Below are 18,113 nucleotides of genomic sequence, written 5' to 3' on the forward strand. Positions count from 1 at the left end.
AGATAGATAAATTGTAACTGTTACAATGTCATTAAATAACATCAGTAGCTCATCTTCACATATAACAACTCATGAAAATATGAGCTTAGTTCCTTTCTTTGAGCTTCGTCATATTTTGAAGCTTCGTTCGAACCATAAACTTGAATGGTCTTGACAAAAGAAATGAGTACTTTTTTACCAACAATGGTAATCCCTGAAATATTGTCAATGGTGCTCTGGAAAGGGCAATATAATTCCTCGCCAAAATGTAAGGTAAACTACCCCCTTGCAATGATGCTATTAACGAAAGATATTAACACATTGATGGCTTTTAGAAGGGGGCATTCAGAAGAGACTTAAATTTAAGAAACATCCTTTCAAGCTCCAAATTTGACAATGTAAATCAACGCCCTGATACAACTGCTCGTGGTCGTTCCAAACATAGAACTCGCAAACGCAGCACGCGAGATTCTGAAATATCCACAGCCACTGGTAAATTCGCTTTTGGCCAAACTTTTAAATGCTTATCTTCTCATGCTGTCAATTGAAAAATCATTTTCGGACACATTTACGGGTAGTTGAACATAGTTAACATTAAGGAATTGAATCAAACATTCAGACACTAACGTATCAAGACATTCCGATTCAGTTGGACATTCTGCCAATAACATGTTGGTTCAGGGATACCATCCGCTGATAACGATGCAACAAAAAGAAAGATTTTAGAGAAGAGAATAACTTCCAAATTGATGAGTCTTCTACTTCATGGATAAAGGTAAGTGTATGTATGTATATAACTATATGTATATGATTATTCAGATTCCATAAATACACTAGCTTGCGTGCCGACAATTTAATAGAATAAAACTAGGAATTTAAATAAATTGTATTGCGAAGAAGTTACGAATTTATTAAGACATTTCGAGCATAGTTCTTGATAACGGGCAATGCTCGAATGGTCTTAATACATTTTCATATTTTTCATAGTTCACTTAACTGAAATCTTTAGTTTTATTCTATATAATTATTGAGCCTGGATGACACATCACAATAAAAAGGATTAGTATAAATTTTGGTCCAACTAAAAAGGAAAGAAATTTTGAATATGAGGAATGAGGAATGAATATTACAAATTTTTATAAAATGCTAAATTTATCATTGCTTGATAAGAGAAATTGGGTTATTTCTTTGGGAAGATTGGTTTTATGAATGGGGAAACAGGATCTTTAAGTGTGGTCTTTTTTTTACATGTTCCGATATATGTCCCTTCAAGCGAGGGGGCGTTTTTTCGGAAGGACACGGTCATTCGAGGGGTCGTTGAGAAGAAATGGTGTTTCCTTGTATTCTGTTTGATGTTGACGTCACAGTGACACGTGAATGAACAACTAGCAAGTGAGCAGAAGAGGCTCGCAAAAGAGGCTGCTGCTGAATTTGTTTGGAAAGTTGCAAAGCAAAAGTAGGTCGAGCAGATGAAACACAAATATTAGAAGAAAAATGCTTTTAAAAAGAAATGCTGTGGCCTATTCTGCCACAACAGTTGCAGCTTCTTTGATGAACTTCGTGTTTCAGTTCTATTATGTCAACATTTTTCTCAATGTTTACCAGTATGTATCCTCCATATTTCAAAACAAACTTGTGTGCGCTCTCCTTGGTTGTGTGTCTCATCCTCTGCATAGCAAGCAAAATTAACGTAATTTCAGTTCAACTTAGATATCATTACTCAGTTGCGCTAATAGAAATAATAACAGAAATGCTGTAATTTCATCAGATGTGTTTAATTTCAGTAAAATCTTCAACGACAACGTGTAAGGAAGGGGGCGTTGATGTTGTGGCTTTACAGTGCCATCGGAACAAAATAAAGGAAATACTACACAATTTGACAATTATTGGGGAGGGGGACCTCCCCATCCCCCTGTTCCGACGGATTTGTTTTATCTTTACTTTTTTTGGTGGTATTTCATGTGATTGCTAGAAGGAGTTAATTGTTTTTTATGTTTCCAGGCTGATATCCTGTCTTTGATTGATATTTGGCTTGTTTTGTTAAAGTATTTCCTGTCAGCTGCAGAAAGGCCTCAAAATGTTAAATAAGATTTGATTTTATTAGGCTAAACCTTAGGGTAGATGTGATTCTACTGGGTTTAATCAAGCCATAAAGTTGAAAAATAGAATGAACATAAGTCAAATTTTGGTGTGAGGTGTCTTGAAAATTCATAGGACACCATTAGTTGTTTCATCCTGGATATCTTGATTGGCCCCAGCAAGAGCTATTGGCAGTCTTGCTACAGGTTAGGGAATTTTGGGGTTAGCTATCGTGAAAAATCATCAACTAATAGCCGTAAAATATCTGCATATTCTGTCAAATGTGTCACTTACTATATTGACATTGCTCTATTTGATAAATTTTCTTCCTTATTCAGCATCACACCTTATTGGTTCAATCAAGCACAAGTTGTTTATCTGATATGGAATGCTATCAATGATCCTTTATTTGGTTACATTCAGGTAAAGTTGTTTTTTTCCAAATACTGTTAATTATTCTGGGTTGCAAATTAAGAAATCCAGGGCCTTGAAATCATGCTTTTTGTTCCAGTCTCTTGCATGCTGTAATGGAGAAGCAATCAGAAATCAGTTGAAATAACAGACCCCATCTATTATGGAAACATAATCAAGTGGCATGTAAAAAGCATTGAAGGTTCATCCCACTTAAGGACAGACACCAACAATGATTCATTTTTGCACCCATAAAAGCTGGAACATTCTTGCTTCACAGTTTAGCTAGAAACTTGCAAACTGATTGCAATGGGACTGGAACTATGAAAACTGAAATATGAAAACTGAAAAATGAAAACTGAAATATGAAAACTGATTGAATTGGGACTTACTATTGTTAAAAATGTTTACTTTACATGGTTATATGGCTCATGGAATCACAAAGTAGTTGTTATAAATATCAACATTGATATTTTCAAAATCTTGTTAATGTTTCCTTTTTTATATTTGTTTTCAGGATCACTCTAATGTACCATTTTTGAAACATAGGAGACTGAATATCCTTTACGGAGCACCCCTCTTTGCTTTAAGGTATACAATTTTTATTTTTATTCATTTATTGCAAATGAAGCTTTAAAAAAGTCTTTTGGCTTCAAATGGCATTTTTTGTTTTGTGTGGTTTAGATACTTTTTGACTTGTTGGGTTTTTATTGTACAATCACCACTAAACCCTTGGGGATTACTTCAATCAAAGCTGGGAAAAGCCAGTAATTTGATTTTTAGAGGCTATTTCTTGGAGAAGTCAAAAATGTATTATAATGAACCCAGGCATACTTATGTGTTTGTAGTTTACACATTCAACAGCTGTAGATAAATCAGAAGCCTAATTCATAACAAGATAATTCATAACAAGGGTTTCATGTAGTAGGTACAGGGTGTATATAGTGAAATAGATAGTGTAATTTTTGTAAACAACAATACACATTGACATCAATTTACAGTCATCATAATTGATTGTCAAATTTTTTAAAAGCGTTTCTTTAAGGGTGTGATTAAATCACCTTGTGTCTTTGTTTGATTTCTGCCTGCAAAGTTTTGAGCACCACATCAAAAGAACTGTTCGTCTGTGTCTTAATTCAAACTGTTTATTCATTTTACAGTTTTCTTCTACCTTGGTTTGGTTGGGCTGGAAAAGATAGTCCACCCTGGGTGACTGGACTTCATCTTATAGTTTCACTGTGCTTTTATGATGGAATGTTTACATTTGGTTTGTATTTATTAGGGAAGTTTCTCTTTTATCTAACTTGATATCTATTGACTTGCTTTTGATCTTACTCGATATCTATTAACACAATCCATATTTTATTATTAACACAATCCTCTATTAACTCGATTCATTTCTAAAGAGGAAAACCATGCACACAGGAGTATTGCTGGGTGTTCTGCTTGTTGCTGGGCTCTTCTGATTGTTCCTTGTTTTAGAAAAGGCAGATTTTTTGTCAAACACAAATATTGGTTTCCCGGGATGTGGATCTGTGGCTTGTGACCCCATAAAACCCTGGAATGAATACAAACCTTCCAATTCTCATGCATTTTGTGTGAGACTCATGCATTCTACTCTTTTTTCATGCTCACATATCAAACCAGAATTCGCACTTATTTGAAATAATGTTATTGATTTGTTCAAATTTTTTCAGCCTTTTCCAAATTGTAGCAAAAATTCCTCTTTCCGAACTAGGCCTAACTACATAAGAATGAGCAGAGAATTAGATACCAGCAATTTCTAAGAACTAGAGGGTGTGATAAACCAAGAATTTTTTGGCCCTCTTTTCATCCGTATGGCATTCAAGATAATTCAAGATCTGCCTCCTAGTATTGTGATCGAATAAAAGTCACAACATTTTCCCCATTTCTTTAAAAAAGTAACTCATTTTCAAAATTGAAACTTGACAGCCTGGGCACCTTGAAAGGATGGACAGCTGGCTGTTGGCTTGTGGAGCTGATCCCAATAGGACTTTAACCTACTAGTCATGAGCCAAACACTGTGGGCACAAGTCTGCATAACTTCTTTTGGATGCTTTTGCCCTATAATAACCTGCAGCAATGCCTTTGTTTATCTCCTTTACCATTTATTCTTGTAGTTGTGCTTGCTCAGTGTAGTTTGTTTGCTGAGATATCAACTGTCCAACAGGAAAAGGAAACTGTTCTTAAATACAGGTAACAAGAACAATTTGGAGGGTCAAACATTGTTCTCCTAATAAGTATAGCTGCATTTTTCTTTGTAATTTGCCCATGGTTTGCAAAGATTATACACAAGTTCATTGGTGTTAGCAGGTTTACAACAGTATTAAATAAAAAGCCTAAATAGAATAGAATATACAGTTGGCAGCAAAGTGTAAATTGATAGGAATAATGTTATTTTTGATCATGAAATATCAGCTCCAATAGATATTTAGGTAATTAAGTGAGCAAAGTAAACATTTTGGTATGTGAGGAGGATCATTAAGGTGAGTTGGGCAAGTTCATGTAATTGCTAAGGCAAACTAACAGATACTTAATGGTGAATATTGACCATGCACAACAGAGATGCTTTGGACATGTTGTCAGGTGGAGCAGATTTGAAAAATGTTACAGGAATTGATCTATGAATTTTTGAGCCAAGGAAAGCAAAAAAACTTAATCTTTGGTTATCATAAGATTAAGCTTGTTCATTCTGGCAAACAATTTTTCAAGGCAAACAATTTTTCATTTGGGAAGGTTCACTTCTGCAACCAAAAGCTTGTTGATCAAGGAACAAGTATTTGTAGTGTATAAATTGCAATATCTAGATGTACTGAGTTAAAAAATTTGCACATGTTGCCGCTTAACCCTCTCTCCCGTGACTGTATTGGTTTCTACATGTTTGTACATTACCTTATACATTATTTTTAATATAGTCATTTCATATTTTTGTAATAACTTTTGGGCTCCCCCCACAACATCAAAATCTTAACTTCTCCCATGGTATAGATGCAATGAAATTGAATCTATTTTTGCTATGTATGTTGGCCAAGTGTTAATAGAGACAATAGTTGATGTTACAAAATTTTGAAAAGATAACTGATTGTTTAGAATATTGGGTAGCTATTAAGGTTCCTCTTTTAAATACAGCTTTGCATCTATCATTAACCTGTTTTAAAAAGTTGAAAACTAGAGATTGGTATAAAATTTCAATTGACTCTGTCTTCTCTCTTCCAGCCAGATTGGTTCAATTATTGGGTCTTTGTCTATTCTGTTTTGTGAAATATTTACAGATCATGTACGTTTTTCAGAACTCAAGTAATATTTGTTGATGTATTTGCTTTATCTTATCACAAACTTGTCTTGTTTGCTTATGGTGGCTTGAATGATATTCTTAGCTTTGATAGTTACAACCTAAAACTCTTTTAACAACATTGCACCTTTGATTCTTGAAAGCTGCTATGTTTTTGGCTGTCTGTGACGGCCTATTTAATAGTTGCGAATCAAAGAAAATGCAAACAAAAGTGCTAATGTTACTTTTTGTTCATTTGTGATCACTGAGTATAATATCCATTTTGAAATTTTATCAAATTTTTCATCTATGCATTCGCTATACAATGTCATTCCTTGGTTCAGCACTAATTTTTTAATGACTCAACTCTACAGTGCAATTTATAATTTTTGTGCATTGATGTTAAATCATAATCAATTGCTGAGACCAACAGCCTTTGCAAAACAATGCAAATATTTAAGCAGGTTATAAGATTGAGTAATTTTTCTGCTTTCTTTTCTGTTCTGTTGTTTGATCTGTCTTTTTCAAACAGATGAAAGATTTGTTTGCACTGAGAGTATCATGCATAGTGATAGCAGCCATCAGTTTCATGTTCTTATGGTACAGTGGAAGCAATTTGAAGCCAGCTGTCGACAGAGGGGAGGAGAAATCATCCTTGCTAGAAAAGCATGATTTGTCAGGCAAAGGCAAGTCCAATTAGCAATGCAATTTAGTCAAGTAATTTCATCTAATTTAGATGGAGAACTTAATTGCTTTATTATTTATAGGAAAGAAATTTGCTAAAATTAGAGATCTTCAACTTGAACATAAATTGTTTATTTTGGTTTCTAGTCAGCTTGTTTATTTTTTAAAATAGATTCATCTTTCAATATATTAATTTTTATAACTAATATTTTTCTTGATTGTCAAGAGCCATGTTTTGTGAAATATTTTGAGAACCATGTCAAAAGGTGTTGATACTGGCATTTTAAATCATCAAACCATGATTTGTTTTTTTCAAGATAAATACATTGCCAGATTTTTCTTCAAATGATTTTTTCCAAAGACTCATTGGAACTTTTGGAGTTAACCACACAGTTTTCTACTGAGATCGAAGATTAGAATTAAGATGCATTGTGACATTATCTCAAAGCAAAATTGTCATTTTTTCACTGCTTATCTTAATCAGTGTGCCTTATTTCGATGTTTTTTACCTTTTTCAAAACTTTCATGGTTAAATTACCTGGCTTAGAATGGCAACCATCTGTGTTTTATCCTTCCAAGTTGCTTCATTTCAGCATGTTTTGAATTATTTATTAACATTTTTTAGATGACGGGAAGGCTTCATTGCTGAGAATTACTCAACAGATTTTTTCTGAGCGAAATTTCAGTAAGTGAGTTACTCTGAGAAATCACAACGGTTTCAAACCAGTGTAAATACCATTAATTTATTAAAACAACAATAAAAATACAATTTATACAGATATATTACATTTATTAGATGCCAAATAATTTCAAAACACGCAGTTCATCATTGGAAAATAGGTCGTTGATTGACATGGATTGTATTTTGTCATTTCATGAAATTGTCTATTTGCTGCCAGATGTAACTCTTGCTGACGAGCAATGTTGTTTCTGTGTTCTCCATAATGATGTTGAAGGTATAGTTGATGATTTAAAGGTGGCGAGTTTTGTATGAAGCACTGTTGGCTCTGTTGCTTGTCGAAGTATGCCCCTTGAATTGCGGCTGGTGTTGAGGTTGCATTGGCTACTGGCTGATAATGCATTGGAAACATGTTCATTTGCAAAGGGTGTTGCACCAGATGTGTGCTTGCTGTTGGGGTTGCTGCAAAGTAGGTGGTCGTTGGGATGGTTAGTTGCGATGACGTCATCATTGGCACTGATGCAAGCTGACCCTGGGTGATTTGTGGGGTTTTGTAGCATGCCATTCGATTCTGTGGCAATGGCACATGTGTTAATCCACTTGGTGATGCTTCTGGTACTAGATCTTGTGCGGCAGCGACATCGATGTTTGGCGAGACACTTCTAGGGGTATCTGTCCCATCTTTTTTAACCGCAGGTCCAACATTGATCAACTTTCCTTTAAATCGAATCGGTCTTTCATTAAGGACCCTTTTTACAGATTCTTCGTTTTGAAATGACACAAATCCAAACCGTTTTGATCTGCCACAGTCGTCCTTTAAGATTTTCGCTTCCGCTACTTTCCCGAACTGGCTGAAATGGTTTCCAAGCTCAAGGGCGGTTGCACTTTCTGGGAGGCATCCGACGAACAGGCGATTAGGAAAGTGAGTGCCGTAGATAACTGCTGCATGTTCACCCTTTAAGAAAAAAACATTCAAGATTTATTTGGTTGAATCAAATAATCAAATTCTAAGTCTCTCGAGTCAAATAAAAAGCTAGGTTAAGGAACTAAGAGAACTGTTTATCTAAAAAGCGAACTAGAACGCTTATCACATCACGCGCTTTCACAATAAGATTGGTAATTTGATTTTGAATTGTGTTACAGAGGATTGAAAAGCCTAAAACTGTTCAGAACAAATATATTATCTTGATATAAAACACAAAATGTTAAGGGCTTTTTACTCAAAGCAGTTTGTACAGCTGAAATAATGAACTTACCATGTTTGTCATTCTGATGTTATCACTGATCTTCTGGTCGGAATGATATTGGCAGAGCGCTCTCTTCAGAAGATATGTTCTATTCTGATAAATTGTTCCCTTTGAAGTATAGTTTTATACCCATACTGGTCGTTAACTGAGAACAAAGCATTCCATTATCTCTTCGCCTTTAAACAATTGAATTCCCAAAGTGAGATTTAGCAGACAATACAATTATTTTTGTTGTTTTGTTAAAGTGGTCGAATTCCCAAAATCCTACTTAAATCAAACAATGCCTAATTGTGAGACGTTCTTTTGTCTACACTTTGAAATTAAAATTCATTGTTTGCTGTACAGGGAGTAATTATTACCTTCCTTGTAAATGAAAAATGTGTTAATTTCATCTTTTCTTGTAATTATCTCAATTTAGTCTTTATTTTATGGAACCTCTTGTTTTTCTCAACACTGTTTGTTGTTTTGATGATTTCTTTAAATTTCTTTCAAACTTTCTTTCCATCAATCTAAACGTTTTCCAAGGCTTGCTGGCTAACTCTTGAGTAGTTGTAAGTTTTAAACCACCCTAGCCCGCAAAATATTGGTTTATCCCTTTCTCGATTTTTACATGTTTTTCATTTTCATTCTAGTTTGCTTTGTAATGATGAACTTTCTCCAGGTAAGGACGTTAATTTGCATTGCGCATTAGGTGCGCGAATCTTCAACAAGTGGTTCCTTGACTTTTGGTGCAAAGAATGAAGTTCGTTGCATTACTAAAATTCTTGGAAATACTTTTCATTACAGGACTTTAGCTGATAATCGTATTCACATCTAGGAGCTTTATAGAAATAGGATGTAATAAAATATAAAAAAGTAGATTTTATACTTTTCCACAATGAGAGAAAACTCGTAAAATTGTTGTTTTCTTGAACTTATTAAGTGTTAAACTTATTAGTAATAAGTGTTAAATCTCAAAGCAAATTTAAATGGTCTATCTCCCACTCTAAGTAAGTCTAGATCTTTTTGTTTGATACTATCAAGTATAGCATTTTTAAATAAGATTCTTATAATGAAATCTTACAAAATGGAGCTTTAATTGTTTATCCTATCAGCTGTGGATCTCATTTCCAAAAACAAATTTTTTCCTTCATTCCTTCATTTTACAAAGACATTATGAGTTATGCAGTGAAAACTAACTCTAATCTAAGAAAAATGCAGAATTATTTTTTTACATTCCAATAAACATTTAAAATACAAGTTTACTAGTTACACTATCTACAAAATACTTAACGACACTGTAAGGATGATGCCACATGATGCCACTGGGTGCAAAATACTACCACTACTCTGTGGTATCATGAAAAACTAAGACAACTTACATACGAATTACCAAAGGAAAAAAACAAAGAACATTACACTCTCTCAAATTAGATATCAGGCGAAAGATGTTAGCGAATAACAGCAGACAAGATGTTTGCTGCAGTTAAAATAATTTTGTGTTGTTACAGATCTCACCTCATACATAATTTGAGACAGACTTTGCATGTGATAGTTAACTAAATAATTTTTGGCTAACTAGGGAGGGGAGGGGGGGGGGGACGAGACACTTTATTCAAAGCGACCAGTACAATGTATAAAACGTATTGTTAACTCATGGATGCTTCTATTGAGATGGTTTGGAAAATTCTTATTGCCGTACAATAAGATTTGCAACAAAACATCATTTGCAAGATTTGCATATCCATATGGTCGTACAAGAGTGTATATTCCAGCGAGGAGATCAGTCCTTTGAACACCAAAAGACTGTTTATTGTTTTCACCCAAAGAGCAGTATTCTTGTTAGCCACCTCAAGATTGGTCGCAAATATCTGCATATCTATTAAAACTTATTTCCATTTAACTCTATTTTTCCATCAACTTACAATTAGATGTGCAATAAGTTTATCTATGTTTTTTTTAAAATCCTATGGAAGTAACAAGCATGAAAACAGAGGTTAATGAATTTGTTTGGGAAAGAATATTAGAGGAAGCTATTAGAAGGAACATATCACTTCTTTAAAGTCTTGTTTGCCTTTGTTTGTCGAGAAAACTCCCCCAAAACTCCCAAAAGTGATGCACTCCTCGAGTGGGAAATTTAACCTCTAAAATATCTTTCTTGAATAGCAAATAATTGAGTTCGTGTTACTGTTACCCTTTCGTTGTTACAAAGAATCTTCTCATGCGAGACAATTTATAAATGCCATTTTCTTTGTACAGGTTTTCCATACAACTGTGAGTGCAAACTTTTTTGGAATGTTTAGAGACCATCTTGGTGAAGGTATTTTTTCAACGGTAAGGCTTTATTGGTTTCTTTGTAACCTCCTGTTGACTGCAAAGACTTACAAACGAGTCGACCCATCCACTTTTAGAAGCCATGAAGTTTTTCCCAACTAAGAAGTATGACTAAGTCTACAAACAAACTACAATGCCTACCACAAGTCGTGCGACACCAACAGCATATTTGTCATTCACATTTGCTGTTTCGCTCTCTCCTTTCAACAATTTTTGGATTATTCTCCATGTAAATAAATCATTTTAACGTAGCCTGTGTTTTCGAAACTGGTATGGCTGAATGGTATTTCCAATATTATTTTGTGGGAATGGGGGTGAATAGACCAGTAATTGGTTAACACTGTTTAGGTTTTCCTAGTAATCTTTGAATGCGTTGTAGGCGACAGCTCTTTACCTCAGGTTTCAGTTATTTTAATGTGGTCTACAATCCCGGAAAAAATTGTTGAGACAAAATGCAATTTTTGCAGTTTTCTACTTTACGTTGCCCCTGTAAATTCGAATCTCCCCCCTCCCCCCCGAATCAATGTTGGATTTGTAGCTCTATCATTTCTCTTTCAAAATCTTGCATTCAACATTGAATTCAGGGAGGGGAAAAAGTTATTTTCAAAGGAAAGAGAAAATATTAACTTTCTTTAAAAAGTCTGAACTATTTTTGTCCGGGACTGTAGATATGTCCAGGATGTTTAGGTTTCAAACAAGTCTTAAGGTTTTTTGAAAATTATGCTTTTTTAACTGGTTATTGAATTGTGAATTGTTTGCCCTATCTGTTAGTTTCTATCTAGCATCCGAAAAATATCAACAATTAACAATTGTAATTTTCTTACAGTACTGTGCTTTTCCTGCGACTGGGAAATCTGTTAGGAAAAGTGGATTACTGTCTGAGTTGACTTCACTGTGTTTGTGGAACTTTTGCATGTGAAAATCTCAACCCAGATTAGTTTATCAACCAGGGTTCAGATTTCACCCCAGTATGAAAATGTTTAGAAGCAGACTGTTTGTATATGGGATGAGTAAATGTAAAGGGAAAACAACTCAGGGACTGAAAAGAAGAAATTTGAATCTCGCCCTCGGTTGAAAGTATATCGAGACCAATGTGTAATTGTGAGAAACTTTTGTGAAAGAGAGAGGGCCTTTCACTGGAAAGTATCTATAGAGCGTGTTTACCCAATTAAAAACAGACTGACTTGAGCGCAACATAAAATGACGATTTGGTATGTTTGATGATACCCTTCGAAATGTTTTCTGCTCATAAACAATCGTTTTTGTATTGTTAACAGTGGGATAACTTTTCTTGTTTGCATCTGCTCTAGAATGTTAAAAGTATCATGGCCGGATCGGCATTCGTCTTGCCACAGGTCAGTTTGATTTTTATTCTCACTTCATCTCATCTGATTCATTATTCATTATGACGTCAATCAATCTTTGTGAAAAAATTGATCAACAAGATTCATTGTTTATATAGCATTTGGTCCAGATTCCATACAAGACCTTCTCTGAAGATGCTTCTAAAAGTATTCGGAAGGCGGATTCAAAATTATACTGGTTTGCCAGTTCCCGTAAGGTCTACGCGTACTCTTCTGGATCAGATCCGGATCTTAATTCGAAATCTTAATTCTATGCGATATGAGAACCTACGAGGTTAGAGGAATGTCCATATAAAGATAAGGTTTAGTTTCGATGCTGTAGTTGTGCTGGATTTGTGAAAATTTATGCGAAATGTCGTTTTCAAGGACGCTTTGCTAATTTGTTTTAGAATACTGTAAATTCAAGTCAACGGAGAAAATACTTATTTATATCTTAGGGAGTATTGTTGGTTTCCCAAAACAGTTAAATACAGCAACTTTGGCCGTGAGAGGGTACTCAACTCCATTAACCCACTGAGCCCCCTTAGAATTTTATACCCCATGATTTCTTAAACCCTAGGAATTTATAATCTCCGTAATATGCCTCTTTTCTCAGTAATAATTTTGTAAAGTATCAGCCATTGCGATGTCTTATGTTGATTATGTATTCTGTTGTTTGTTTATTCTCTCTGCACCCATTGCCTTTGCAGATCATTGTCCTAATGAATGGTCGTATTCTCGCCAGTTACGGTTCATATGCCCTGATCTCATGGTCTTTTTACATTAAGGTGGGTATTCAACATTTTAATGCATCGTACTTTTTGAGACTGATGACTTATTATATAGTAGTAAATACCGCAACGTGACGAGAATGAACAACAACAAACACACATAAACCAGTTATGGCTAATATTTCGCCCCGGCATACGGAGCTTAATCAGAGCAAAAAAACTATTTTATCGATTTTTCGCCGCAAGTATTCCATCGGAGTCCGTCGAGCAGCCTGCTATCGGGGCCTCTCATTTATTCACATAATTTCAGAGTATTGAAATAGATCTGGGCAAGGACTCCGGACAGGTCAAGACTGAAATCGAAAGTATATAATATTAAATGACACAAATGACTACCAATTAAGCCAATAATAATGATGTAAATTATGAAAGATATTTTTCTGTTTAGTATTGAGTTTTGATGTCTAGCCAATTTGATGTCTAGCCAAGGTTTCGCTGAGTCGCAGTATTATCAAATTCCGATATTCCGTGCCTAAAACAATTCTTACTACATTCCTAGAAGAAAAATCAAATTTTTGCAACTGTCTTTCTTCATCTCGAAAACGTTGTAGGAAACGAAAGGATACTAACAGAATACAATAAGCTTGATGAGTGTTCCTGTCTTTTTTGGTAACAAGTCACGCTTGTCTCCAGAAAACTCAAACACATTCGGGCCAGGCTCTTATTCTTGAATAATTCTTAAATTTAAACACTCCCTATCCTCAGTATTCTCACAAGATTTGTTAAGATAATTAGGAATCCTACTCAGCCAATGCTATACATTATGGTGGATTTATTATACTTATTGTACTGTCATTTAGGGTTTGTTCAGTAACGTGTTGCTTACATTGCAATGACCAGGGTATTCCTCGATCCAGATAATTATGCCTATCCCTTTTGCCCTTTCTTTTCTCTTTGCCTTTTTCTTCTTATATTATCCTTTTCGTTTTGTTCTTCTTTCTTAATTCTTCTTTTAATCATCCTTTCCTTTCCCTTGCGATCTTCTTCTTGCTCTTTCTCTTCTTAGTTTGCCTTCTTCTTTGATTCTATACCTTTTATCATTTTAACACACTATACAAGCACACAGGATTATGGCTAATTTGAACCATTTCTATAGGTTATAGCCAGTGTCACAATGTACATCATTGGTCCTACCCACATATGGATTCTAGGTGCCTATATGCTCATTGATGCGTGAGTAATTTTGAGAGTTAAATTACTATGTAAGAATTTGTTCTTCTTTATGTAAGAGTTTTGTGTTTAGGGGGTGTGCTAAATAACATTCTTTTGAATACGCGAAATGAATTGATAAGGGCAATATTTCTTGTGAAAGAAGGGTTGGAAATAGGAATTCAATTTACAATGAAAATCTACTGAATGCCTAACCATTTTTCAATGAATCCGCCATCATGAATGGCTTAGTTATCACACATTTGATAATAGAATCTAATTTATTGTTTTAGAGTGCTTCCAAGTGCTGCTTTTAGTCTCTTCAACCTGACCGTTTCTGACATTATCCAAGAGGACCAACGTTTGCATAATCGCAGGTATGATTATTTCAGCATCTGTGATTGCAAACTAACCCCAATTGTTACATATAAGTTGTTTAATTTGGCTACCCTCTCTCTTGTGAAGCTTTCTGCTGAAATACTCTTTATATAGATGACGATGTATGTGGTCTGTTAGGGTGAACAAAATCGAAGGAATTGGTATCCTGGAAAAACCAGAACCAAGGGCCTATGACTCGACATCGAACTTCGTTTTTTATCCATCTCACTTCTTGATCAAATAAAATTCATTCAATCACGAAAACCTGTTGCAAACTTCCAAATTAGTTTAGCAAAATTTTCAGAAATGTCTTTACTGAATGACAAAAATGTGTTTGAAGAAAATAATGTCTACCGAAAATTTAAGCCAAAATATTCTGCGGAAGGAACATTTTAACCGGTGAAATTATGACGTTAAAAATTGAAATTCATTCACGCGATCTAGTGTTGATGTATAATTTGTATTCTTTGCCCTCCAGGCTGCCTTTGTCATCCATGGTGTTTGGGTTGAACGCTTTGGTTACAAAACCGGCCCAGTCAATTGCACCTATGACTGTATTGCGCATTCTCTCGAATTATGGTTATCAGGTCTGTGACTTTGATTCTCTACACCTCAGCGCGATCAGAACTTGTACATCAGCTCCCCTATTCATTAAATGTTTTGCCCAAGTATTTAGCGAGAGTATGTTGGTGGCAATTTCTCTGGATTATTCTAAAAGGTCAAATCTAGGTTTTATTTCGCAAAGCGTCATTAATGAGCTGTGTCAGTACCTTGTTATTAATGAACTATGACAAAGTGATCTTTCTGTCAATTAATAACGATGAATGTAAGTAAATTGTACCCGGAAAAAATTTGTTAAATGAATAACGACGTTTCGAGCATAGTTCGTTATCAAGACTATGATAACGGGCTTTGCTCGAAACCTCGTTATCAATTTAATAAATTTACTGGTACAATTTACTTACATTCATCGTTGTCATAGCATTATATTGTACCGCACGCAATCTAGTATTTTTGTGTCAATTACTATGTAAAGCAGATGCTAATTTTTGCTTTCACATGATCCAGAAAACGCTAATTGCTAGACATTCAGTTAAATATATGAAACAACATACCTGCATGCCATCATTTTTACAAATGCGTTACAACTTGTCACAAAAACATTAATAAATGTCACAAAAACGTTAATAAATGTCACAAAAATGTTAGAGAATGTTGCAGTAGCCTTTTTATTACAGTATAAAGTGATAAAACTTAAACTATATAGAATATGTCGTGAATGTTATGTGTGCATCATACTGCAAGCATAATGAACTATGTGAATATATTTTTTATAGCCAAACGCTGGAAACGTTCACGGAGCCCTCCCCAAAGGTGTGTGACATATGAGAAATAATACCTTTTTTAAAAATTCTCCAGACAGATAAACACTAAATCTCTTTTTTGAACAAATATGTTGATTCGTTTGAAGGCATTGACATATATGACATAAGGATTTATATACAAGGGGAACCATTGCTCCTGGCCGTGAGCGCCTGTTTATATCATCAGAGTCTCACACGTGACTGACTTGCAGTTGCCATGGTGCAACTGATCATATAATGTCCTATGTTTGTAAAACAAAAATGGCCACCAACCAAATCCAAAACCCCCATCAATGCTGTTCGTTCAGAATGGACTCTGTTATATTCTTATTTTATCACATATAGATCTTAGTCAAAGAGAAACAACTGTACACATCGGTCAAATAATAGCAACTGAACATGGTTAAGATTAACAACAACAACATATTAAAATATCACAAGGATTACAACATAGTGTGTCCATGTTTACACTATATTACAGACTCGTTGCCCTTAAGGCTGCAATTTTCCCATCCCAACTCGCTACATAATACCCAAAGCCCCCCCCCCCTTCCCTCGTGCATTCATATGATGCAGACTATTGGCTTTTTTTGTACTCAAATTATTTTATAATGTCAACATATTGTGATCCTCGACATTATGATAATCTTTGCAAACATTGACACTCTTAAATTCAAATCTCAAATTTTTTCACTCTGTCACGCAGTTCCTTACTTTTCTTTTCTTACGTTCCTTTCTTCACTGAGTGATTTTGCTCACCTCTTTTTTTGTAAGCAAAATCTCTTTTCTCTTTATTGCAGGTGACGATTTTAAAAGTGCTATATTTGGCATAGTGTGTTTCTTTCCTGCCATAATCGGTGTCGTGCAGATGACCGTTTGGCGGTTTTACACACTTAGACAAAGGAAGTAGATCCTCATTCAAACATCCCTTCACTTGAACCTCACTTTCAGCATTTCTCTTCATCGACCGTTTTAAACTCTATCGCACTTTTCGTTTTACTGCTTGCCATCTTTGCAGCTGTTTCTCGTGCCATCAATATGGAAAATATTTACGTGGTGGGTTCTAACCCTAAAAGTAAAATACAAATGGAATGTTGAAAAACATCAGATACTGCAATTTCAACTTAGGTTATAAAAAGCGTATATATTTTGATACAAGCACCATAAAGTATATTTCTGTGTTGGTAAATTTCAATGCTATTAGCGGGAGGTTTGTTTAAAGGAGAGTTTTGACTTCTCCTGGGGGATAATTTCGCTCGTCATATTGTAAGATTATATTTATATGTTAAGGCCCTGTTGCATGGTCAGGTGTTTTCATCAGATATCAATCTTGTTAAATGGACTATTAATGTATATAACCTATTTCTCATTTTCGTGCATAACTGAAACACAAGTTGCAAAAATTATGTAATAGCTCTCTTCCTATTTTTGGCGATATTAATATCTGATGAATATTTAGAAATCTGCCGGTGTAGCAGGACCTCAATACATTTGCATCATTTGTTATACCGTACCATACACTTCTCTTATAATAACAATAATAATAATATTAATAAAAGTATAGGCATTTTTATAGCGCTTTATGTCACCAGAGCTTATAGGTGCGTAGCCACAATAACTACTAGCATGAAATTAGCGTACAGACAATAACTTACATGGGATTATGAAACAATTATTTAATATTGATGACCTATTGATAACGAATGCCATCATAAAATTGAAAGCACATCTATAGGTAATACGACCTAAATAGGTATGTCTTTAGTGACTGCTTGAAATTACTCAGCAAATCATATGGCTTCTATCGAATTTAGACGATTATCCTATATTTAACAGGGCATATAGTGTCTATATTCTCATGTACATGTTTAATTAGGTGTTCCATTTTTTATTACACAAGCATTCATATATGTATTTTCTATATACCTTACAGAAGGGTAAATTGTGTAATTCGTTACTAGGCACGTTTCTATATACATTATAGAAAGGTAAATTATGTTTGCAGAAGTGTTCTATACGATAATTACAAATGGTTCTGTTTAATAGTTCTGTCCATGTGGACACGCATTCAGCTCAGTTCAAATTTTGTTTGCATCTGCAGTGGATGAATTGAATTTCGTGTTGCACTTACTTTTTATTCGCATGTGTTAAATTCTCGAATGAAGATACAATGTGAGATATTTTTCTTGAATCTGCCAGAATTTTCTAAACATTGATTGTCAGCAATGGCCAGAGTGGGGTTTAGGGTTGGCAAATGTCCTTCTTGATAGTGTAACTAGCTATGTGAACCATCTACCATGTCCTGAAACATTCGTCCTACTGTGCCTGTTTAGAATTTCTTTTTACCTTTAAAATTGAGTAAAATCACACCCTTCAGCCAATTGCACCTTTCAGTAAGGAACAA

General features: G+C 34.7%; 2 protein-coding genes across 2 annotated transcripts; one reads left to right on the plus strand and one right to left on the minus strand.

Annotated features, from left to right (window-relative positions):
• The first annotated feature begins 1,383 nt into the window (after positions 1–1,383).
• LOC135683205 (solute carrier family 68 member 1) lies at positions 1,384–17,887 on the plus strand. The gene is made up of 17 exons (XM_065198404.2): positions 1,384–1,583; positions 2,397–2,481; positions 2,987–3,060; positions 3,630–3,736; positions 4,611–4,686; positions 5,707–5,767; positions 6,294–6,447; positions 7,071–7,130; positions 9,004–9,032; positions 10,610–10,684; positions 11,995–12,039; positions 12,738–12,815; positions 13,915–13,991; positions 14,261–14,344; positions 14,824–14,932; positions 15,683–15,719; positions 16,510–17,887. Exons 1-17 carry the CDS (start codon positions 1,474–1,476, stop codon positions 16,617–16,619), a joined length of 1,371 nt encoding a protein of 456 aa, XP_065054476.2. The 5' UTR covers positions 1,384–1,473; the 3' UTR covers positions 16,620–17,887.
• On the minus strand, positions 6,870–8,100 carry LOC148959916 (uncharacterized; the record flags this gene model as incomplete). Its single annotated transcript, XM_089109461.1, has 1 exon — positions 6,870–8,100. A coding segment is annotated over one exon (846 nt), but the record flags the coding sequence as incomplete, so codon positions are not given.
• Positions 17,888–18,113: the final 226 nt, after the last annotated feature.

This window comes from Rhopilema esculentum, chromosome 7 (genome assembly GCF_057945365.1).
Source record: "Rhopilema esculentum isolate cy_ngs chromosome 7, ASM5794536v1, whole genome shotgun sequence".
Lineage (NCBI taxonomy): Eukaryota > Metazoa > Cnidaria > Scyphozoa > Rhizostomeae > Rhizostomatidae > Rhopilema > Rhopilema esculentum.

Bases quoted from the DNA above. Each gene is read 5' to 3' on its own strand.
- LOC135683205 (XM_065198404.2), top strand. From the start codon at position 1,474: ATGCTTTTAAAAAGAAATGCTGTGGCCTATTCTGCCACAACAGTTGCA. The intron at 3,737-4,610 runs GTTTGTATTTAT...TTATTCTTGTAG, and splicing joins TGATGGAATGTTTACATTTG to TTGTGCTTGCTCAGTGTAGT. The intron at 10,685-11,994 runs GTAAGGCTTTAT...CATCTGCTCTAG, and splicing joins GTGAAGGTATTTTTTCAACG to AATGTTAAAAGTATCATGGC.